The sequence below is a fragment of the Giraffa tippelskirchi genome, chromosome 3, assembly GCF_054371585.1.
Source record: "Giraffa tippelskirchi isolate mGirTip1 chromosome 3, T2T-mGirTip1v1.2.pri, whole genome shotgun sequence".
Taxonomy (NCBI): domain Eukaryota; kingdom Metazoa; phylum Chordata; class Mammalia; order Artiodactyla; family Giraffidae; genus Giraffa; species Giraffa tippelskirchi.
In genome coordinates this window covers 148,748,922-148,773,731 of record NC_137277.1, presented here as the reverse complement: position 1 = coordinate 148,773,731, position 24,810 = coordinate 148,748,922, and the positions used below count along the sequence as shown (strand labels likewise).

The following is a 24,810-nucleotide window of genomic DNA, read 5'->3' as shown; positions in this document are numbered from 1 at the left end:
ATTATTCACAAATGTCCTGGAATAGTGGCTTGTGTATGTCTTCCCTCCTGTTTTTGGCTCTACATCCTTTGAGGACAGGAATCATATCTTCTGCATCTTTCTATCCTGCTAAACACTAATCATAGTGCTTGCTACAAGAGTCCCTCAAGTCTGAAAATGTTCTATCTTTCTCACAGTTACTCTTTCTCCAACTGTTCTATTTAATCAAACCTCTGGTTCTTTGACTCTTCTGCTCTCTCCCTAGCTATCAGTAACCTGCCTGTCTTCACTTCCTTCCCTCAGATTGGACTCAGTTTAGAAGCCCCTGACCATCCCTTTAGCCTCTCTCTTGATAGTCTCCAAATATGTGGCCCAATTCTCTTTTCCTCTCACATGTCTGGCACAGCCCCAATTCTCAATCGGTCCAACTTTCTACTTTCTCTGCTCCTCTATTTGAACTAAGTGCTGCCATTAAAAAAATTAAAAAGAAATCCCATGATCATGCAGATAATTTAATGGATTCCATCCTCATCAGTGTCCTTAACACACGACTAGACATTCCTTCTTGGTCCCCCTAGTTAGTTTTCTATTTCAGTTTCCTCTAAGTATTTTTAAATGTTTTCATTCACTTCAAAACCCTGTCTTCCAGAATAAGAAACACAGATGCATAGAACAGTCTTATGGACTCTGAGGGAGAAGGTGAGGGTGGGACGTTCTGGGAGAATAGCATTGAAACAAGTATATTATCATATGTGAAACAGAACACCATTCCATGTTCGATGCATGAGACAAATGCTCAGGGCCGGGGCAATGGGATGACCCAGAGGGATGGGATGGGGAGGGAGGTGGGTGGGGGGGTCCAGGAAGGGGAACACATGTAAACCCATGGCTGATTCATGTCAATGTATGGCAAAAACTATTACAATATTGTAAAGTAATTAGCCCCCAACTAAAATAAATAAATTTATTAAAAAAAACTCTGTCTTCAAACCTTCCTTTCCCCTTGCCTCCATGACTGGAGTCCCCTTACTATGAGTCCTCATAGTATTCCTAATTAACATGACCATAGCCCTCATCACCTTGCTTCTCACTACCTATCCAAGTCCATATATCTTACTGGGCTTCAGCTCATTGAAAATAAGAAACACAACTTATTCATTATTGAAACCTTAGGATTTAATATGGTACTGAGTACTCAAATATATCTTGAACGAATGAATAAATGAACACATAAATATTAGTTAAATGAATGAGTACATCATATACAAATCTCATATGGTTATGTTAAGGGCGAATCAATTAATGCCAATAAAACCTTAGAAAATGAAAAGTATGACATGCAAATGGTTTCTAAAATTTATAACAGATGTGGAATTATAGCTAGTTAAGAGTTTAATATTATTTCTATTCCAATAACTGGAAAAATGGAAGTTGGTCCCACATGTAATAGGATCTTATAGAACAGGCAAAAAGATAACTGATAAAGAACCAATTAAGGTAGTTTGCTAGTTCTAGTTGGGAACTTTAAATGCAACATGAACTTTATCACCGGAGAGGGCAATGGCACCCCACTCCAGTACTCTTGCCTGGAAAATCCCATGGACAGAGGAGCCTGGTAGGCTGCAGTCCGTGGGGTCACTAAGAGTCGGACACGACTGAGCGACTTCACTTTCACTTTTCCCTTTCATGCACTGGAGAAGGAAATGGCAACCCATTCCAGTGTTCTTGCCTGGAGAGTCCCAGGGACGACGGAGCCTGGTGGGCTGCCGTCTATGGGGTCGCACAGAGTCGGACACGACTGAAGCGACTTAGCAGCAGCAGCAGCAGCAGAACTTTATCACAGAGCACAGTAGTCTGCTATGAAGAAAGTATTTATTTTATGATAGCTTAACTTCACTTTTTTCCTTTTAAGGCAATCCTTTTTAATTTGCTTGATGGTGATGACTGACAGGGTTAGGTTGCCCGGAAAGCAGCTGGACTTTGCTCCATATCTTGAGGGCAGATTTTTTTTTTAACTTTTCTCTAGAATATCAGTGGTGTCCATCTTCTTACCTAGTATCATGGGCTTTCAGTTTGTGATGGCAGTCTGTTTCAGAATTCTCCTGCTGTGGGCAAGCCAGAGGGGAGGCCCGGCCCTTAAAGTACTCACCCTGACATTATGAGGATGAAGCCCTCCTGGGTGCTGAGACATATACTGGGCCAGGTCTGTGTGCTACACAAAATGGTGGAGAGAGTGACATTAGTAGTGCTTGGTCAGTGTCACAAAGCAGACCACAGACTTGACTCTCAGAGGTATTACAAAGTTCAGAATTTTTGAGAATAATGTGCAAAAGGTACACAACCAGGTTTTCTGAGACACCACTGTTAAAGTCAAACACAGTGTGTCTTTCTAATTAGCTGCTCTTAGAAGGAACGCTGTTTCTTGACACAAGAGAGGCTCATTTTATTTATTTTTTATTACTTTTTTAAATTATGAAAGTATGATAACACATTTACAGGAGGCTTGGAAAATACAGAACAAGGTTACATATAGTTCCATTATATATTATAATTTTTTAAAGTAGATAAATTAACATTTTTAGTTGTAGTTTCAATATCATACTCAAAAATTAATAGAATGAATATACTGAGAAGTAGTAGGATATAGTAGACCTGATCAGCACTGTCAACCAATTCAACATAATCAAGATTTATACAATTTCACACACCAGGAGAATACAAATTCTATTCAAATCTCTATAGACTGTAAACTGGAGACACTGGAACATATCCAGGAACGTAAAACAAGGTGTAAAAATTTCATGGTCTAAAGGTATTGAAATTATACAAGAGAGGTTCATTTTAAATGACTGCCACTGAACACAATGATGTGGGGATATTTGTACTCTCCAAGTGTCCTGAAAAGCATGTCAGGTACACATACCTTATGCTTTCTTTCTGCTAATATTTGAATGGCTTTTATCTTTCAAAAATACAAAATGATTTATTCTTTAGTAAACTTGTATGGAGTTTTTTAAAACCCTGTGGTTTATGTCATTATTGTCAATGAAAAAATCTGTGGTCTCTCCTCAGATAGTGATTAAAACTAGATTAAAAAATAAGTGCAAAAGTTTTATTTAAGAGGCAAATTTGAAATATTTATTCTTGTTGGTGAGAGGGAAAAAGGCAACAAAAATAGTGGGTAAAAAAGCATAAGAACAATAGTGGAATTTCCAATAATGAAAATTTCCATGACACTTTTCACATGGTGATGATAGTTTTGTCATGCCATAAAATATTAAGATTCATCATACAAGCACCAGGCTTTTCCCTTACACTTTGTAAAATGCTGGGACAGCTTACCACATATTCAAATACGAATGTCAGTGTCTCTTTGGTGTGAATTATGTCATGCAGCAGCACAATGTTGGCATGTTTCAAACCCTTCAGGAGTGAAGCTAGAAAAATTAAACAAAAATTTAATTAAATCATTGATCATGAAAGTACTGCTTTAAAAATATCAAGCACTATTTGTGTTTTAAACATTTCAAATCAAGCATTCTGATTTTTCAAGCCTGGAAAAAATTTTTTGTTGTGAAATAATATTTAAAACTATTTTTAAAACTTCATTATTTAGTAAATGGTGAGTCATTGCATTTACATAACTTATTTTTCTTACAGGCCAGAGCAGTTGCAAAAAAAAAAATGATTCCATTTACCCAATCAATTTCACCAAATTACTCAGAGCACTTTGAACATGACTTTCTCTGGAAAGCTTATCAACTCTGCTTCAGAGCTACAGGAGAAGAAGCCTGGAGGGAAAAAGGCCATTGGAGGAGCAGGGAAAGGGATGTTCTGCCTTCTAGAGCAAGACTTTTCAAGATGTGACCATACTTTAAAATTCAAAGTCCCACAGGAGGTCAGCAGGGCCTGTGGATGTGATTGATGGAGGGCAGGGATAAAAGCATGGGATGAAGGATTGCCGAAGCATAATACAGAGAGTGGAGGAGATTTCCATTTCACAATGGGAGAATTGAAAAACTTGTGGAAAGGAAGAAATTCAAAGTTAAAAAAGAGGAGAGAGCCAAACCTGGGGAGCCCAGATGAGTGGGAAGGGCTGAGGACTAGCTCTTGTATCTTCAATAACAGGTTATTATTAGGTCACTCTGGGCTTCCCTGGTAGCTCAGCTGGTAAAGAATCTGCCTGCAATGCCGGAGACCCTGGTTTGATTCCTGGGTCGGGAAGATCCCCTAGAGAAAGGATAGGCTACCCACTCCAGTATTGTTGGGCTTCCCTGGTAGCTCAGATGGTAAAAAAAAATCTGCCTGCAATTAGGGAGACCTGGGTTCAATCCCTGGGTTGGAAAGATCCCCTGGAGGAGGGCATGGCAACCCACTCCAGTATTCTTGCCTGGAGAATCCCCATGGACAGAGGAGCCTGGCAGGCTATATATAGTCCATGGGGTTGCAAAGAGTCAGTCATGACTAAGCAACTAAGCATCTCTGACTCAATGGACATGAGTTTGAGCAAGCTTCAGGAGATAGCAGAGGACAGGGAAGCCTGGCGTGCTGCAGCCCATGGGCTCACAAAGAGTTGGACACGACTGAGTGAACAAAAACAACACTTCACTGTATCACCTTGTAGAGGTGCCTTTGTCTATTTTTGGCTTTTTCTTATATATGGACTGAAAATAATTACTCCGTAATGTTTTCTACTAGAGAATGATCTTAAAAGATTCTCAGCTGAAACCATTTTCTAACTCAAAGATTTGGAATTATAGTGCTATAGAGTATATGAAAGAATCAGAATTGACAAATTATACAATATTGTATATTTTCTTTGTTTCTCTTGCATTTACTTAATATTTATACAACATGCTTCATAAAAATAGATTTCTGTTTTTATTTTTTTATTTTTACTTTTGCAAAAGGAAAAAATCCTTGAGTTAAGGATTTCTAACTACTGTGATAAAGTAGAAAGGCTTTAGAATAGAATAGGATGGATTTGAATATGTCATGCCTCTGATTACTAGCTCTGTGACCGCTGACCAGTTATCTAACCTCTCTGAAGTTCAAACTCCTTCATCACTACGACAAAAGTCACACTTTACCAACTAGAGTTGATGTAAAGATTCAAAAAAAAGATTGAGCCAGGGGGAAGATTATATTATGTGCCCAGTCCTCAAAAAAGATTAGTTCTATGAATGCTTCCTAATGAATGCTGATAACAGGCTGAAAGTCCTGGAAGTTCTTTTTAAACAAAGTTTCTATTTTTATAGAAAGATATTTAAAATAATGTACATTATTAAGACATTGACACATAGGTTAATAAAACTAGGGAACATGTTCTTATCTAAAAACATCATATTAGCCTAGTCCAATGAAAGTGTTATCTCCTAGTTGCAAAAGTAAACATTTAAAATACAGTTATAGAGCCCATTGGGAAAGATTCTGTAAGTTTCAATGAAAGTGGCTAATCTTTCCAATTAGCAGAGGAGTAAGGAAGGGCAACATGCCTATTGTGTTCACTGCTGTGTATATAGCAGCCGGCAAAATACCTGGCCATAATAGGTGCTCAATGAATACTCATGGAATGAATGCAGGGAGAGTGTATGGATTTTAATTCAGACATTTTGCTTGACTCGCAGCTCTGTACTAGAATCGTAATAGTATCTACCTCCAAAGGACTGAAAGAGGTTAACACATAAAAAATATCTGGCACATGTATTAAGGTATATTTCTCTTAGTGCTGTGCATACTTTTGCTAATTTCATTATATTACATGTTACAATCAAATAATATTCCAAATGACCACATTAATAAATAGCCACATGCTTTCTACCTACACATACAGAGATTGCACATGTAGTAAAACCCTACTCAATGAATCTTTGGCTGATACACCATTAGAGCAGCCAAACCGTTCAGGAAAAGTAATTCCTACTTCAAGGCTTTTTAGAGAAGTCTGCATTGCTCATTTAGTTTTTCTGCACGTGGCTTTCGGTTGCCTTTTTAGCTAGTGACCCTGGATTTTAACTAATGAACTCCAGCTGTTCTTCTTTTGCCTTCCAGCCCTTCTCATTTAACCTCCTGTCTCCCTGGCCTCACATCCTTAAAGTTCTTACAGGAAAAATGGGACAGTGCCAAAGTTTTCAAATGAGGCCTCATGTCTTCTTGAGGAGAGAGGGCTCCTCCATCAAGGGCTCCCAGCATTTACACTGGTGGAAAAAGAAACATGCGTTGTTGGAAACTGAATGCCTAACAACCTCCAGTGTGTCAAAAAAATCCTTTTGTGGTTTTTCATATTAAACAAGTAAAGCATTCAGTAAGGTAAGTCCATAAAACAAACCAAGAAAGTCCACAGTTGAATACTAAATGTAATTGCAAACACCTGTGGTGGAGAGGCAATTCCTCAGTAAATAAGAAATAAAAGAAACATTTAGCATATAGAACAATGTAGATCCAGCATTTCTGGACCATGCTGAGAACCATCTGTTAGCAAAACCGGCAAAGTTTTCACTGTTAAAAGTCAAATGTCAACCTGAAAAAAACTTGGCTGTGGAGAAAATCTGAGCAAGGCAGGCCTGTAGCAACAGGCAAGCGCACCTCACAAAGGAAACACTGTGAGAAGAGGGTGAACCTGGGCCTAGAGACCCACGCCTTATGCTGGTCACCTGGGGATGTCTATTATGCTCAGAAATACTCCTTAGCCTGTCCACATATCTCTTTCTAAATCTGATCATAATTTCATGGGGACCACTAATATGTCCATCAGTAAATACAGCGTCCATTATATTAAACACTTAAAAACACACTTTCCTCCAGAATGCACCTGATCCTACCAGGTTGAAGCCCCGGCTAACCAGATAGCCATTTGGTCCTTCTACTGAAATTCAGAATGACATATTTCCCAGGGGCTTTGGAAGGCTTTTGAAAGTGGCATCAAATTCAGTTATAAACTCATTTTCTGAATTGCTTTTCCCAAGTCTGTTTGCATGACCCATCCTCCAAGCTCAGTTCAAAATCTATTGACTCAATTAGCCATACTGAGACTGATTGGTTCTCATCTCAGTTTACAAGGTCTTTTTTACCTTCATCATAACACTGCTTACAACCTGAACCATCTGCTCTATTACAACTGAAAAGATATACAGCAAAAATCAGATCTTTCTTCTCATCTTTTACAACACCCTGCAGTATGCTTTGTATAAAGTATGTGCTCCATAAAAAAGGGAAGATGAAGTTGTTAAAAGGGGACAAGAAAGACCAGAGAGGAGCCATTTCTCTGGGTTTTTGATGAAAAGGATAGTGATTCTATTATCATTTTATTTCAAATGGCTCATGTAAGAAGGCTAATAAGCTGCATTTTAATGATTTATTTTCACTGTACTGGCTTCTTGATTTTTAAATTACAAATTTTTAGTTATCTTGATAGTGAATGAGACATCACTAAAAGAAAGGAACAAAAAGATAATGATATTTGCCAACATGTTGAACTCTGAAGATGAACCCTGTGATTAGTGTTTTGTATGCATATTGTCACTTAACCCTCATAATAACTCAAAGAAATAGGTATCGGAGATCAAACCAGTCAATCCTAAAGGAAATCAACCCTGAATATTCATTGGAAGCATTGATGCTGAAGCTGAAGCTCCAGCTCCAATACTTTGACCACTTGATGGGAAGAGTCAACTCATTGGAAAAGACCCTGATGCTGGGAAAGATTGAGGGCAGGAGGAGAAGGGGATGACAGAGGATGAGATGGTTGGATGCCATCACCGAGTCAATGGAGAGGAGTTTGAGCAAACTCCGGGAGATGGTGAAGGACAGGGAAGCCTGGCGTGCTGCAGTCCCAGGGATCACAAAGAGTCAGACATGACTGAGAGACTGAACAACAAATCCTCTTTCTGCAATAGACAGTCTTAAATAGGAAAAGTAATCTACCCATGGTCACAGGCACTAGTAATTTGTAGATCTCTAAGATTCAAGCCCAAGTCCTACCGACACCAGACTTCTCATCTACTCGCTCTACCACCTGAGGTTCAGAGAAAATATAGGCACAACACTAAAACTACATGTTTTTCCAGAGAGTTTTTCAAATGCTATCTAAAGAACTTATTTTCAGGTAAGCTGCTTACCGAGGATTTGTAAGTATATTGATTTTCTCCTTTGTATGGATATTTCTAGGGTTATGTAGATACGGCCTTAGCATGTAGCATGGGACCAAACTCACAGACAATATTTAGTAAATACTCACTGAGTTCATAGTTTGGGTCAATTAATATAATAGTTTTGAATTCTAATTTCTTCAAGAGTAAGTAATAAAATGATCTGGAAAACTGGTGTGAAGAATAAAATTGTAATTATAACGTTACTTCTATAAATATCAAAAGCTAGATGCTGAATGGATAGATTAAATGTGTTTTTATCGAATCAAAAACTTAAAACATCTCTTGGGTCCACTATACTGTTCTTACCTTCCCGGATGGCTGTAAATGGGACTCCTTCCTCTGCATTCATACTGATGACTTTTAAAGCCACTAGTTGTCCATTTATCCTGGAAGAGCCGGGGAAAAGGGCACACATTTGTCAACATGGCTCATAGTAGCAATTTATACTAAAGATGGCTTAACAAAAGTAACTTTCCTTCAAATTTTATTCCAGCATATAAAATGTACAATTTTTTCAAAAGAAAAAGTTTTAAAAGTCATATGTATATATCAAACCATTGCTTTCTCTTTACCAAAGTGATATATATTCAATTACAGAAAATATGGAGAATACAGGAAAGCACAGAAGACAAACCCAATAAAGCAATCCTCATATTTTGTTGTTGGAGAAGGCAATGGCACTCCACTCCAGTACTCTTGCCTGGAAAATCCCATGGACGGAGGAGCCTGGTAGGCTGCAGTCCATGGAGTCGCACAGAGTCAGACACTGCTGAAGCGACTTAGCAGCATATTTCGTTGTATATTGTTCCTTTTATTTACCATTGTGCACTGATTTGAGCCATCCTTATTTTTCATCTGAACTATTGTAATGAACTCCTAACAGTGTTTCTGCTTGTATGTTTGTACCCCTACTATCTACTCCCAATGGTAGTCGAGGGAATCTGTTTAAAGTGAAAGTCAAAACAAATCACTTTTGTGCTCAAAACCCAACATTGTCTCCACATCTCATTCTGAATAAAAGTCAAATTCTTACAATCGGATCCTAGGTGCTACCTAACCTGCCCAGTCCCACCATTCTCTCTCTCTTCGTCGCCTCCTGCTCTCCAGTTATTCATTGTTCTGTTTGCTGATGTAAGCTAAATGCCAGAAAACAGAGAAGATTTTAATGCAAGTGTAACTATACTGTTTTTTAATACATGGGTTTTATATCATATTATTAGTTTTTTCCCCATTTAACTTCTAGTCATTCTTGTATTATGTGATATTTAATAATAACATTTTATCAGATAAATATGCTGCAATGTGTTTTGCCAGTTCCAAATATTTTAATATTGTCTCTAACTTTTGACTATTATAAAAATACCCTGACAATCATATTTGTTTGTATTTGCACATAAGTCTTTTCACACAGCCTCTGTTTTTTTTTTTCAGGGATGAGGTAGAATTGCTAAATCAGAGTATGCAGCACACAAGTTTCTATTGTTTTGCACACATGTTCCCAAATTGTGTCACAGAGTGGTCGCACCACTAACTAACTGGTCATGAGGCTGGCCATTCTAGCAGCCACTCACTGACACTAGACAGATTCCTTGCTTTTCGTTGTTGTTGCTTCAATATTTCATTTTTTAGAACAGTTTTAGATTTACAGAAAAGTTGGGAAGATAGTACAGAAGGTTCCCATATACCTCACATCCGTTTTCTTCTATTGTTATCGTACTTATATTAGTATCATACATTTGTTGAATTAATGAGGCAATACTGATACATAATTATTAACTGAAGTCCATAGTTTATTAGCAATTCTTTAGGGTTTTTTTGCAGTAAAACTATTGCTTGTTGTGGGTTGCACTGTAAATTGGTAAAATTTGGGAGAGTATAATTAACTCAGTTGGTAAAGAATTCGCCTGCAACGCAGGAGACCCTGGCTTGGGAAGATCCACTGGAGAAGGGATAGGCTACCCACTCCAGTATTATTGGGCTTCCTTTGTGGCTCAGCTGGTAAAGAACCCGCCTGCAATGCGGCAGTCCCAAGTTTGATCCCTGGGTTGGTTGGGAAGGTCCTCTGGAGAAGGGAAAGTCTACCCACTCCAGTATTATTGGGCTTCCTTTGTGGCTCAGCTGGTAAAGAACCCGCCTGCAATGCGGCAGACCCAAGTTTGATCCCTGGGTTGGTTGGGAAGGCCCCCTGGAGAAGGGAAAGGCTATCCACTCCAGTATTCTGGCCTGGAGAATTCCACGGACTGTATAGTCCTTGGGGTCACAAAGAGTCGGACACAACTGAATGACTTTCACTTTCACTTTTCAACATGATCATGGGATTCCCTCATAGCTCAGTATTGCAGCATATGCCTGCAATACAGGAGACCCGGATTTGACTCCTGGGTGGAAAAGATCTCCTGGAGAAGGAAATAGCAACCCACTCCGGTATTCTTGCCTGGAGAATCCTATGGACAGAGAAGCCTGGCGGGCTACAGTCCATGGGCTCGCAAGAGTCGAACACAACTTTTGCTAAACCACCACCATAACATGATCATACATACGAAAAGCCATGAGATTATCATACTCAGGATTTTTCCCAATAATGTTAATTAGCAAAGATTTTAATAATTCCAAGTAATGAAAAACATTGTTGTGTTAGTTACAATAGAAAAAAAAATTGAAATAGCTGAAATGTTCAACATTAGAGAAACAGTTAAAAAATGTGTGGTACATCAGTATAGTAGAGTATTTTGCATTCATAACAAAAGTTAAGTCCAGAGGCATATAGAAAGAAACGTGAGGCTCCCCTGGTGGCTCAGTGGTAAAGAATCTGCCTGCCAATACAGGGGGAGATACAGGTTTGATCCCTGGGTCTGGGAAGATCCCACATTCCACAGAGCAACTAAGCCCATGCACCACAACTATTGAGCCTGTGCTCTAGCACCTAGGAACCACAACTACTGAGCCCACACCTTGCAACTACTAAAGCCCGCATCCCCTAGAGTTCATGCTCCACAACAAGAGAGGCCACTGCAACTAGCGAATGGCCCCTGCTCACTGCAACTTGAGAAAAGCCCACACAGCAACAAAGACTCAGTACGGTCAAAAATAAATTAATTAAATTTTAAAAAGCCATAAAGATTTATGATCATATGAAAAATAGAATACACAACATCAAGCACACCGTATTTGTAGGAGGAGCCTGGTAGGCTACAGTCCATGGGATTGCAAAGGGTCGGACACGACTGAGCAACTTAACTTAACTAATCTATGTGCGTGTGGAAGACAAAATGCACGTGTGCATATTGCTATGCTAAAGTGATGGAATGATTATACAGTAGATGATTTTTAAGTTGTAAAAATTCATTTGCTGTTGTATATTGCCTTTTAAAATAGCATTTATAAGTTTATTACAACTTTCCAATTTCATTTCAAAATGCTTTCTCACAGAAACTATTCTTTCTACATATGTATAAATTTATGAAAATCAATTTACCTCTCTTAGTCTTTTCAAAAATTGAGATATATAGCGTTGTATATTCATAAACAATGCATATACATATAACCCTGTAAGTTTAAGGTATGCAACAGGTTGACTTGATGCATTTATATACTGCAATATGATTACCAGGATTTCTTTAGTTTTTACCTGATGTCTTTTTTCTATTCTATGATCTCATCTAGGACAAACATTGCATTTAGTTGTCATGTCTCTTTAGGCACCTCTTGGCTTTGACAATTTCCCAGACTTTCCTTGTTTTTGATGACACTGACAATTTAGAGGAGTACTGGTCAAGTATTTTGTAGAATACCTCTTTATTGGAATTTTTCTGATGTTTTTCTTATGATTAGACCATGGTCATGGGTTTTGGTCTTGTCACATCGTATTAGAGGTACCTGCTGTCATCATAATACACGACTTTTGATGTGGCCTTAATCACTTGGCTCAGGTAATATCTATCAGGTTTCTTCACTGTAAATTTATTCTCCCTCTAACCCCTTTCCATACTGTATTTTGGGGGAATGTCACTCTCAGTAGCCCACACTTAAAGAGTAGAAAATCATGCTCTGCCAGCTTGAAGGTAGAATAGTTACATAAATTATCTGGAAATTGCCTCTTCTCTCCCATTTATTAATTAACCAAACTACTTATTAATAGCACTTTGGACTCACAGATATTCATTTTATACTTTGGGTTACAACCCAATACTATTTTATTTTGTTGCTCAAAATTTTCCACATTTGTTCTTTGGGAGCTTTTTCAGTTGGCTTCTGGGTCCCTCTGACTTATTTTCACAAATGTGGGGCTTGTTTATCAGGTGCATGCTTTTATCTTCAGTTTTGGTCTTTTTAAAAGGTGAAAAGGATGATTCCATTTTAATTTCTATTCCTTTAACTACTTGTGGAACTGAATTTTTAAAAGTTTGTTGGTCTTTTATGTTTTTTTGTAGTTTACCTATTTGTCCATTTTTTGGGGAAGTGCCTCTTACCAATTTCTTTTGTTTGCCTTATCATTTCTTTGAAATTTTAAACTATAAATTTCTTATGACATTCAGTATTTTCCAAAATGCTTTACTCAGAGAATAGGTCTGTGAAATTTTCCCCACCCCCATGCTAAAAATTTTCTGGTCAATATGAAAGTGAAAGTGAAGTCACTCAGTCATGTCCGACTCTATGCGGCTCCATGAACTGTAGCCCTCGAGGCTCCTCCATCCATGGGATTCTCCAGGCAAGAATATTGGAGGGGGTTTCCATTTCCTCCTCCAGGGGATCTTCCTGACCCAGGGATTGAACTCAGGTCTCCTACATTGCAGGCAGACTGTTTACCGTCTGAGCCACCAGGGAAGTCAAATATGTTTAGAAAATGCTTTATACTTTAAAATTTTTCTTAATCGTTTTTAGACAGTCATGCTATACATCAACACTTTAAAGATGCTGAGAGGACCTATGATGAAGGATCACATTATATTTTGATCTAGGGTTAGCTGTGTCAATTTGACCATGGTAACTGTTTCAGTGAAACTCTATTAAAGTATCTCAGAACTGAGGGGTCCCTAGAATGTACTTGGATAGATGGGCCACCATAAACATGTCCAATCTTCCCTAACAGGTTCTGACTCAAGTGTTATTTATGTACAGACAGACCTTTCCAGTCCAAAAGTTATATAGACTTCTCTTGTTTATTCTTCTAGTTCTTGTACGTTTTCTTTTTCAATTCCTTTTCCCATTGGGAATTCATATTGTATATTTACCTTTTCCAAATTGCTAACAATCATCCCAACTCCATTTACTGAACTGTCTTTTTTCCCTGCTGATTTGACATGCCACCGTGATTGTATATTCAGTTCAGTTCAGTCGCTCAGTCGTGTCCAACTGTTTGTGACCCCATGGACTGCAGCATGCCAGGCTTCCATGTTCATCACCAACTCCTGGAGCTTACTCAAACTCATGTCCATCGAGTTGGTGATGCCATCCAACTATCTCATCCTCTGTTGTCCCCTTCTCCTCCTGCCTTCAATCTTTCCCAGCATCAAAGTCTTTTCCAGTGGGTCAGTTCTTCGCATCAGGTGGCCAAAGCATTGGAGTTTCAGCTTCAGCATCAGTCCTTCCAATGAATATTCAGGACTGATTTCTTTTAGGATGGACTTGTTGGATCTCCTTGCAGTCCAAGGGGCTCTCAAGGGTCTTCTCCAAAACCACAGTTCAAAAGCATCAATTCTTCGGCGCTCAGCTTTCTTCACAGTCCAACTCTCACATCCATACATGACTACTGGAAAAACCATAGCTTTGACTAGACAGACCTTTGTTGGCAAAGTGATGTCTCTGCTTTTTAATATGCTATCTAGGTTGGTCATAACTTTTCTTCCAAGGAGCAAGCGTCTTTTAAATTTCATGTCTGCAGTCACCATCAGCAGTGATTTTGGAGCCCAAAAAACTAAAGTCTGTCACTGTTTCCATTGTTTCCCCATCTATTTGCCATGAAGCGATTGGACCAGATGCCATGATATTAATTTTCTGCACGTTGAGTTTTAAGCCAACTTTTTCACTCTCCTCTATCAGTTTCATCAAGAGGCTCTTTGGTTCCTTTTCACTTTCTGCCATAAGGGTGGTGTCATCTATGTATCTGAGGTTATTGATAATTCTCCCGGCAATCATGAGAACCCCATGAACAGTGATTGTATATTAGATCTTACTAATACTTGGATTTGTGACTCTTTGGGGCTCTACAAATCATACTTCTTTGATCTGTCTTTTCTTATACTCATGCTACACTATTTTAATTATTGTAGCATTTGAACCTATTTAGAATACATTAAAACTCTAAATTACAGAATCATTAACATCTTTGTATTACTAGATTTTTAAATCTAAATATCCTTACAGGGTCCCTGGAATGATCTACAAGACCCTACACAATGGCCCTACTGCATCTGCAACTCCTCCTACCTTCAAGTCCTTCCACCCACTGCCTCCAATGCCAGGCATGCTCCTGCCTCAGGGGGTTGCTGCTTGCTGTTCCCTCTGCCTGAAGTCCTCTTCCACTACACACCCATGCAGTTCATGCCTCACTTTTGTCAGAATTTCTGTTCAAGTGTTCCCTTCTCAGTGAGCCCGCCTCTCATCACTATGTTTAAAATAGTAATTCACCACCCCATGCCGGCACTCCCTATTCCTCTTCCCTGTTTTATTCTTTTCCAACATTTTCACTCTTTGACAAACTTGGTCAAAGAGTTTGTTTGTTTACTGCCTCTCATCACCACTAGAACATACACTCCATACTTATCACTTTTTTTCTTCAATGAATCCTTATTGGCTAAAACAGTGCCTGGCACATAGTAAGTAGGGCTTCCCTGGTAGCTCAGTGGTAAAGAATCCACCCTGCCAATGCAGGAGATTCTGGTTCGATCCCTGAGTCAGGAAGATTCTCTGGAGAAGGAAATGGCAACCCACTCAAATATTCTTGCCTGGGTAATCCCATGGACAGAGGAGCCTGACAGGCTACAGTCTACGAGGTTGCAAAAGAAATGGACACGGCTTAGTGACTAAACAACAGCAACAACATAGTAAGTGCTTAATAAATATGAGTAGAATGAATGCCTTTCTGGCTTTTTCAAGTCTTTTATGTCCTTTAGTAAATCTTATATATAAATCCTGCCCATATTTTAATACTAATGACATTTTATTGTTGCTATTTTAATAATAATTTCCCCTACAATATTTTCCATTAAATGGTTATTGCTAATACATAAGGCAATTATTAATAAGTATATTTTGATTTTATAACTGATGACCTAGTTGTTCTATCTCACTATTTCAAGTTTCTTAGATGATTCTCTTGGGGTTTTTTAAGTAGGCAATTCTATAATCCATAAAAATTATATTCAGTCTTTTTTCCTTGTTGCATTGGCTAGAATGCTTCTGATAATCTTTAACAATAGAAAATAATGGGCAGTCTTGTGCTATCTCTAACTTAATGGTGATGTCACTAGTATTGAACAAAGAAAAAGTGTATAAGTTGTTGATCTGAAATCACTCTACATCATAATGAGTAATTATCATTCTATTCCTATTTTGTTTAGAGTTTAAAAACTAGTAATTGATGTTGACTTTATAAAATGCTTTCTTGACATCTATCTTTATGATATGTTTTAACTTGTTTTTAAATTATGAATGTAATGCTTTTATGGTAAGAAATACAGTGAAAAGTTTGAGTGATCTTTCTCCATTCCAGTTTCAACCACTAAAAGTAGCTACTTTCAATAGTCCCTTTTAGATTTTTCCAGATTCCTCTAAGCACATACAAATTTATACATGAACAGTGCTTTTTTTCCTAAATGAGATCATATATTGTTCTGTAACTTGCTTTTTTTCATATATGTCTATGTTATACTCTGGATGTTTGTATACTGTTTCACTATATAGTAATAATTTAGCCAGTCCTCCATTAATGGATATTGGTAACCAGGTTTTCACCCTTTCTATTATATATCTTGCTGCAATTAATATACTGTTACATACATCTCTGTGAACTTGGACAGAGTACATATTTCTAGTATATTTTTCATTCTATTACTAGGATGAATCTTTTGAAGGAAATTTTTTATATTTAGTTCCTAAGATAGTCTATGGAATTGAGTTAAATCTTGTTTCTACATAATATATTTAAAATGGTATCTTCTCCAAACTCCGCTTTAACAATTAAAAACAATACCACAAGTATTAAGATACATAATAAATACTTAGTTTTGTAGTATTTATATTAAATTTTTAAAAATTAACATTTAACCACTTTGAGCCATTATTTTTCTCCACTGTAACATAAATTAAAGAAATCAGACCTTCTTGACTACCCCACCTTGAAAAAGCAGTGAAGTTCATGACTCTCTCAAATATGTTTAACACAGTTTTTATTAACCAAAATGGGTGTTTGCTTTCTGGATTAACAGTCTTTTTTATTCTCCAGCCATTTTTGTGTAATTTGCAAGTGTAGAAAACCCAGGATAAATCAATCTTTGCATACAAGGTCTTACTTTGTAGAAACCAACTTCAGTATCCTCTAAGAAGGCAAAGTGGTAGAAGGAAGGAGCAAACTCAAGGCCCTTGTTTCAGGAAGGATATGACACCTTACCCACTGTGCTCCCCACCAAGTGATGGTCAGTAGTTGAGAAAGTTTAATTTGAATTGAATCAAAAGGAGGAAAAGCTGATAAACATCTTAGTGGGCTGATTTTAAGTGGGGCAAGGGAAGTTTGTCTTTCAAGGCTACTTCAGTCATTATGTCGTTCCCTATTGACAGTGGGGTCTTGCATAAGTCCTGAATTTCTGCCATGTGTCAGCTGGCTTCATAATGTCAAATCCTGGGGGTGAGATCCTCCTCTCTAAAGTCTCTCCCAGCTAATGAGTCACTTACCTGCTAATCCCTTTGTAAACTGTAGCATAAGAACCTTCACCCAGCTTCTCCAAGTTCAAGTAAGATGAGGCCGCCCCAAAGGGGAGGCTCTTCCTCTGCATAAGGGGAATGAGGAGTGAGGAGTGGGGAAAGAAAAGAGCATTTTTTTAGTGCTGACTTTTCCCCCCAGAGAAATCAGACAGCGTTGCAGAATGTGCTTGGGAAGGTCTGCTCAGTAATTATCTTGGAAAAAAGGGTCAGCCTTCCTAGACAAGCACACATTAAATTCCTCTTGATCAACATCAGCTGCTCACTCACCCACTGAAAACCTTGCCTCAGATCCTCTTCCTGAAAAGAATCGCTGTTACTCCGTGGCCTTTCACTCTTGAACTTCCGGGCATGCACAGCCTGAAGTCCCCTGGGGTGAAATGAAGTCATGGAACATGATGCTTCTTTTAGGTCTGTTAGCTAGAGAAAAAGGAAAGTGCAGGAATAAAATTTATGCAAAGTCAAGACAACGGCTAGCATAAACCACTTTTTCTTTATTTGCCTGATGTTAACTCTTCAAATGTTTTCTAAGCTTCCTACACCTCCAAAATGTACCTTTCTTGAACATCAGTTCCTTTAAAAAAACAAAAAACCCATAATGATATCAACTGCTAAAATACAACATTCTTTCTTTACCTAAAAATCTGTCTTTAAACACTTAAGTTAACCTAAATTTCTCTGATGGATGGGTTCCAATTTTTCTGTTAAACCTAGACTTGTCTTTTTCTTGTCCCTTTAATTTATCTCTTTAGGGGAAGAACTTTCCTGTACAGCATTGCTGATAGCCATGAGCTAATTACTGAAATTTTTAATCCATAGGATACCAAATACTGCAGCTTGTTTTTTGAGGTTCAGGTCTCTAATTTAGTACTTCAGAGATTTCAAGAGAGTAACCTTCTTGACTGCAAGGCAAGTGAGTTTCGTGCAGCCCAAAGCATAGGGTTATTTTTCCCTTTTGGCTTAAAAGAAAAATCTCCGAATTTGATAACAACAGCCACACATTCTTTGTGACTTTAATAGAATTTTCTTTTTATTGCCTTAGTCCTAGTGCAGGAAAATCAGACCCTGCTACAGAAAGGGAGCCTCTGAACTCTGTTTATCAATAGAAGAAGATGCTCCTGGGACATGAATACCTCGATCGCAGCCTCCATCGTCACAGGCGCACTCCTCTGACAGCTGTGTGTGTTGCCTCCCTCCCAACAGCGATGGCAGCTGCATCCAGGCTGCAGAGCCTTTGCACACAGCTCTTGACCCATAGTCTTCTAGGTTCAAGGAGAACACCGGCACTTCAACCTCTCTCCCTCTGCCTCTCCTGTCCTTGTTCACTCCCTTTTTGCCAGAGGTCAGCAGTGCGGGAGCTTTCATATGACTCACATGAGGGCTCTGTCTGGAGCAGCCTCATGACTTCAGCAGTTTTTCTCGATCAGTGCAAGAGAGTATACCTCAGAAAGGCAGCCGCCTGCATTCATTTGTGCACAATGGACACCAAGACAGCTAATGTTGGATAGAATAAACTTTGACACAACTCAAGTTCTTCCAGCCACAACTTAGTGCCACTGGTATACACCTTTTTAATGAATTTGCATTGCTTATCCATATTTCTGAAGGCATTTATTAGACTTTCCTGGACATGTTGAGGAGTGTTTTCTCCCTGCCTTTTATGTGAAGGTATTTTGTTTTTAAAACTTCAGAATAAATTTGCAACCTAACCAACGTTTAGCAGTCAAAGAAACCACAAAACACTAGGACCTAAAGAGAGCTGAAGCTGTCTACTCCCATCTCTTTGCCTTCAAGTAACAGTGTAACTAATAGTCCCAGAGGAGTACCCATTCATTCACTGATTCAAAAACTATCTAGTGAGCACCTGTGTTGTTCTTAACAATGTTATCCAATGGTGAGGAGACAGGAGTTTGCAAGAAATATTTTCTCTCCCTCTTTCCTTCCCTCTCCCAGCCTCCTTCTGTCCACATAAGTGTAATTAACATTTACTATCAATATATTAATACAGTGACATGTCAGGGCACGACCTCAAGCTAGTTTGCAGTCTTTGAACAGAACTTTTTTCTCTCATAGAATCCTAAAGGTCATTGCCACTATAATGTGCTAATTAGAGTGAGATGGAAAATAAGACACACGCACATACACACATGATCATAAGGAAAAAATAAGAGTCATCTCTTTTATCACAACAATATCTACATATATTTGATATCTGAATCTTACAAGAATAATTATCATTATTGTAATTATTCAGATAATTTAATTATGAGCATGTGTGAAGCTTTATTTCAAAATTGCCACAAGAGACCTAGAACAGATCAAGTCAAAGATTCACTCAAATTAGAGATATTTAGCAAAAGCAACAAAACAACAACAAAAACAGACTGGTTACACTAATAAACAGAAAAGAACATTTGGTTAAGTGATTAAACTTTTGAGTGATAATCAACAGATAGTGAGAGAAGCTAGTTTCTCAAAATGTTTAGAATTTAACATAATTCACTTGTAATACTTAATAATTCTATCAGAAATTCTGATTTCTTCCTAAAACATCATGAATTTTATACAAAAGTTATATCCCAGACAAAATTTGAGAAAGTTATACTTTCAGTTCAGTTCAGTCGTTCAGTCGTGTCTGACTCTTTGCAACCCCATGAATCGCAGCACGCCAGGCCTCCCTGTCCATCACCAACTCCCGGAGTTTACCCCAACTCATGTCCATCGAGTCGGTGATGCCATCCAACCATCTCATCCTCTGTCGACCCCTTCTCCTCCTGCCCTCAATCCTTCCCAGCATCAGGGTCTTTTCCAATGAGTCAACTCTTTGCATGAGGTGGCCAAAGTATTGGAGTTTCAGCTTCAACATTAGTCCTTCCAAGGAACACCCAGGACTGATCTCTTTTAGGATGGACTGGTGGGATCTTCTTGCAGTCCAAGGGACTCTCAAGTCTTCTCCAACACCACAGTTCAAAAGCATCAATTCTTCGGTGCTCAGCTTTCTTCACAGTCCAACTCTCACATCCATGCATGACTACTGGAAAAACCATGCCCTTGACTAGACGGACCTTTGTTGGCAAAGTAATGTCTCTGCTTTTTAATATGCTATCTAGTTTGGTCATAACTTTCCTTCCAAGGAGTAAGTGTCTTTTAATTTCATGTCTGCAATCACCATCTGCAGTGATTTTGGAGCCCAGAAAAATAAAGTCAGCCACTGTTTCCACTGTTTGCCCATCTATCTGCCATGAAGTGATGGGACCAGATGCCATGATCTTAGTTGTCTAAATGTTGAACTTTAAGCCAACTTTTTCACTCTCCTCTTTCACTTTCATCAAGAGGCTTTTTGGTTCTTCTTCACTTTCTGCCATAAGGGTCGTGTCATCCGCATATCTGAGGTTATTGATATTTCTCCCGGCAATCTTGACTCCAGCTTGTGCTCCTTCCAGCCCAGTTTTTCTCATGATGTACTCTGCATATAAGTTAAATAAGCAGGGTGACAATATACAGCCTTGACATACTCCTTTCCCGATTTGGAACCAGTCTGTTGTTCCATGCCCAGTTCTAACTGTTGCTTCCTGACCTGCATACAGGTTTCTTAAGAGGTAGGTCAGGTGGTCTGGTATTCCCATCTCTTTCAGAATTTTTCACAGTTTATTTATCACCCTCTAATTATCATAAGTTTTAGAATTTTTAAAAGATTCGTATTTTTATTAGCCTAGGGGTTAATCCACCTAAGTCTCAAGTTGCTAAACTAGAATACTCAGATTTTTTTAAGGTTTAAAATGGTATGTTTAGAAACTGGAAAGGGCTACTGAGGGAAATTGTGAAATACCCTTTAGAATTTTAAAAAATAAAATAATTTATGGTCTTGTTTAAAGTCAAGAAAAAAATATTAGATGCGTTAAGATGCTTTCTAGCTCTGTGTCATAAATTATTTTTGTACCAAAGATTTCTGAATACAGATAGAAAACTTAGACGATTTCATTTAGAATTGTGAATCAGACCCAGTTCATGTGCCACTCCAGGTTGGTCGGACCTACCACAAGGTCTGGTTGGCTTCTTAGTGGGAGAAACCCACACTGCTGTCTTGAAGCATGGGCACTCTGCCACCTCAGAGACCAAAGAGCTCCCCAACAAGTAGTTGACAAGGAAAAACCCCTGTGTCTGGTCACCAGTCTGAATGGACCAATAGAGGCTCTGCCTTCTCTGACAACTCTCCAAGGGCCAGCTGACACAATGGAGGAACACAGGAAGTCCCATGCAAGGACTTCCACTATGAAACTAGCAGTGTTCCTTGTAGAGCTGAAGCCAGCTCAGAAACATGTTCCATTTATGCTCTCCTTCCCCTCCTTTACTTCCTTTTCCCTCTCATTTCCACTTCCATGGGATTGCACATGACCCCTCCCCATCAAAATTAAGTGTTTGTATATAAGCTTTTGTTTGAGGTTGTTTCCAGAGAATCCATGTTGACAAATGGGAGCCATTTTTTTAAATTAGCAGTAAAATGATAGGTTTCAGGCTAGATTCTCCCACCTACAATTTTGGAGTCCTTTTTTCTCTCTCAATTGGTGTGTATTTAAACAGCTATGTTTAGTTGAGCATTTGTACTTTTTCTAATAATATTGCATTCTATCCTTATTTCACTTAGCCAGATTATTAGGAATTTTGGTCTAATTATAATCTTTCTAGAATATGTAGATTATCATAAACATTCAACAGATAACTAACATGAGAAATAATATGAAGCCTGTGTCAGAAAAATTTAAAATAATCCACATAGGTCCAATGGAATGCAGCTATAATTTAAAAAGTCTCTATATAATGAAATGCAGTGATCATCAAAATAAATTGTTAAGTGGAAAATGCTTTTGTGTGTTACCTGTTGTGGCAAAGATTTGTGGGGAAATAAAGTGTAGTAAGTTTTACTAATAGTTGCAATATTACTAATACTATTTTAAAACTGTTACTGGTGTATTTTAGGATTAAACATGTAAGTGATTATTTAATGTCATTAGAAACCAAACTTTTCAGCTTAAGAGAAAATAAACATGGACATCAGATTGAAGACATCAAATAAAAATTATGTAATCTTCAATTTGATTTGGAAATATTGGTATAAATGTTTTGATTTTGATTATGATTTTTCTCTCTTAAAAAATAGCCCCTGTCAACCAAAAAGATATAGATACAATGACAACTCAATAGCAATGAGCAGTCCTGGTGCTCAATTTGTGATCTCTAAATACCAGTTTCCATTAAAAAGAACCAAGGATCCATGGAGGAGTGGTGGCTGAATGTCTGGAGCATGAAATCTAGGAAGTTATCAAGAAACTCATCAAAGGCTCATCTTAAGTCAATGAAGTCATGTCAAAAAGGACACAGGAGCCAACCTGAAAGAGTCTCATTTGGTTTAAGAGGGGACGATTTGAAAACCAAAAAAGAATAATGGATACAAAGGATTGGCACATACCAAATACATAAAATCCATAACTTTATAGTAATTTGAAATAAAAAGGACCACTTGGAGGTTTCTAGTGCAGCAATTCATTACTCAGGATATTGAGAAATAAAGGGGAAAATCAAGTACTTTCTTTGTCTCTTCTATACAGATTATTTTTTCAGGGTTATCAAGTAGTTAATGAGGGGGAAATTCTTCTTCATGGAATAATTCCAACTAATAAATGCAGAAGAAATGACAGAAGTAAGAAACTCACTGTTATGCAGTCCCTAATGCAATAATACTTCAAAGCAGCGGTCATTAATGGATGTTAAAATGGTTAGGTGAAAGATTTTTTTTAATGTCTGTTTGGCCACGCCAGGTCTTAGTTGCACACTCAGGATTTTCAATCTTTGCTGCAGCATGCAGAATCTTTAGTTGTGGCATGCTAACTCTTAGTTGTGGCATGTGGGATCCACTTCCCTGACCAGGACCTCTTGCTTTGGGAGCATGGAGTCTTAGCCACTGGACCACCAGGGAAGTCCCTAGTTGAAAGATTGATAAGGAATTCTGCAATGAAGGGTCAGGTAGACACCATCTGTGCCCTCAGATCAATCTTAGCTCCACTAAATTTGGAACATCCAGACATTATGTGCCTCCTGATGTGATGATACAACAGAAATTGCACAGCATCACTTGTGATGTATTTTTGACTAAGGAAAAAAAAATTAACCTGAAGCCAATCAAATACCTACATCTACAACCAGACTGCAAGAAACACAGAGAACAGAAAAGTTACATAATGCCACAAGGAAGCAAATCCCTAAATCAGAAAGGTCAGTAAACCTGATTTCTCTTAAAGCAGCAATGGCAAAAAAAGAAAAAGTCAAGAGACAGGACAAACTAATGCAATATGTAGACCTTATTTGGATCCTGATTTGAATAAACTGACTGCAAAACAGTTTCTTTTTAAAAAATAAATTAACTGTAAAACAGATTTTCCCTCCAGCTTTACTGAGGTATAATTGACAAAAAATTTGCATGTCATTAAGATGTACAAGGTGATGTTTTGATATATGTATACTTTGCAAAATGTCTACCAGAAGCAAGCTAATTAACATATCAATCCCTTCACAACTTTTGAGTATGTGAGAACAATTAAGATCTACTCTTAGCAAATTTCAAGTATACAATACACTATTGTTAACTATAGTCACCCTGCTGTACATTGGAGCTCCAGAATGTATTTATCCTGCATATCTGAAACTTTGTACCCTTTGACCAACATTTTCCCATTCCCCCTACTTCCCAACCCATTAACAACTGTAAAATGACATTTCTGAGACAAATCAGTTCAGTTCAGTAGCTCAGTCATGTCCGACTCTTTGCGACCCTAGGAATCACAGCACGCCAGGCCTCCCTGTCCATCACCAACCCCTAAGTCCACCCAAACCCATGTCCATCGAGTCGGTGATGCCATCCAACCATCTCATCCTCTGTCGTCCCCTTCTCCTCCTGCCCCCAATCTTTCCCAGCATCAGGGTCTTTTCCAATGAGTCAGTTCTTCGAATCAGGTGGCCAAAGTATTCGAGTTTCAGCTTCAACATCAGTCCTTCCAATGAACACCCAGGACTGATCTCCTTTAGGATGGACTGGTTGGATCTTCTTGCAGTCCAAGGGACTCTCAAGAGTCTTCTCCAACACCACAGTTCAAAAGCATCAATTCTTCTGCGCTCAGCTTTCTTCACAGTCCAACTCTCGTATCCATACATGACTACTGGAAAAACCATAGCCTTGACTAGACGGAACTTTGTTGGCAAAATAATGTCTCTGCTTTTTAATATGCTGGCTAGGTTGGTCATAACTTTCCTTCCAAGGAGTAAGTGTCTTTTAATTTCATGGCTGCAATCACCATCTACAGTGATTTTGGAGCCCAGAAAAATAAAGTCTGACACTGTTTCCACTGTTTGCCCATCTATCTGCCATGAAGTGATGGGACCAGATGCCATGATCTTAGTTTTCTGAATTGAACTAAAGTTGAACTTTAAGCCAACTTTTTCACTCTCCTCTTTCACCTTCATCCAGAGGCTCTTTAGTTCTTCTTCACTTTCTGCCATAAGGGTGGTGTCATCTGCATATCTGCGGTTATTGATATTTCTCCCAGCAATCTTGATTCCAGCTTGTGCTTCCTCCAGCCCAGTGTTTCTCATGATGTACTCTGCATATAAGTTAAATAAGCAGGGTGACAATGTACAGCCTTGACGTACTCCTTTTCCTATTTAGAACCAGTCTGTTTTTCCAATTCCAATTCTAACTGTTGCTTCCTGACCT

General features: G+C 38.4%; 1 protein-coding gene across 2 annotated transcripts in view; it reads right to left on the bottom strand.

Annotated features, from left to right (window-relative positions):
* CDK15 (cyclin dependent kinase 15) overlaps window positions 1–24,810 on the bottom strand; it is a 120,378-nt gene that overhangs the window by 69,985 nt on the left and 25,583 nt on the right. The window contains exons 1-6 of one of the 2 annotated variants that reach the window (XM_081581921.1): window positions 18,179–18,301; window positions 17,316–17,465; window positions 17,019–17,113; window positions 8,436–8,515; window positions 3,322–3,416; window positions 2,129–2,191 (exon numbers count right to left, since the gene is read on the bottom strand). In XM_081581921.1, coding sequence (XP_081438047.1) covers window positions 2,129–2,191; window positions 3,322–3,416; window positions 8,436–8,515; window positions 17,019–17,113; window positions 17,316–17,465; window positions 18,179–18,301 — 606 coding nt within the window. Of the gene's footprint in view, window positions 1–2,128; window positions 2,192–3,321; window positions 3,417–8,435; window positions 8,516–17,018; window positions 17,114–17,315; window positions 17,466–18,178; window positions 18,302–24,810 lie in introns of those variants that run through there. The other variant, XM_081581922.1, reaches the window with a different exon arrangement.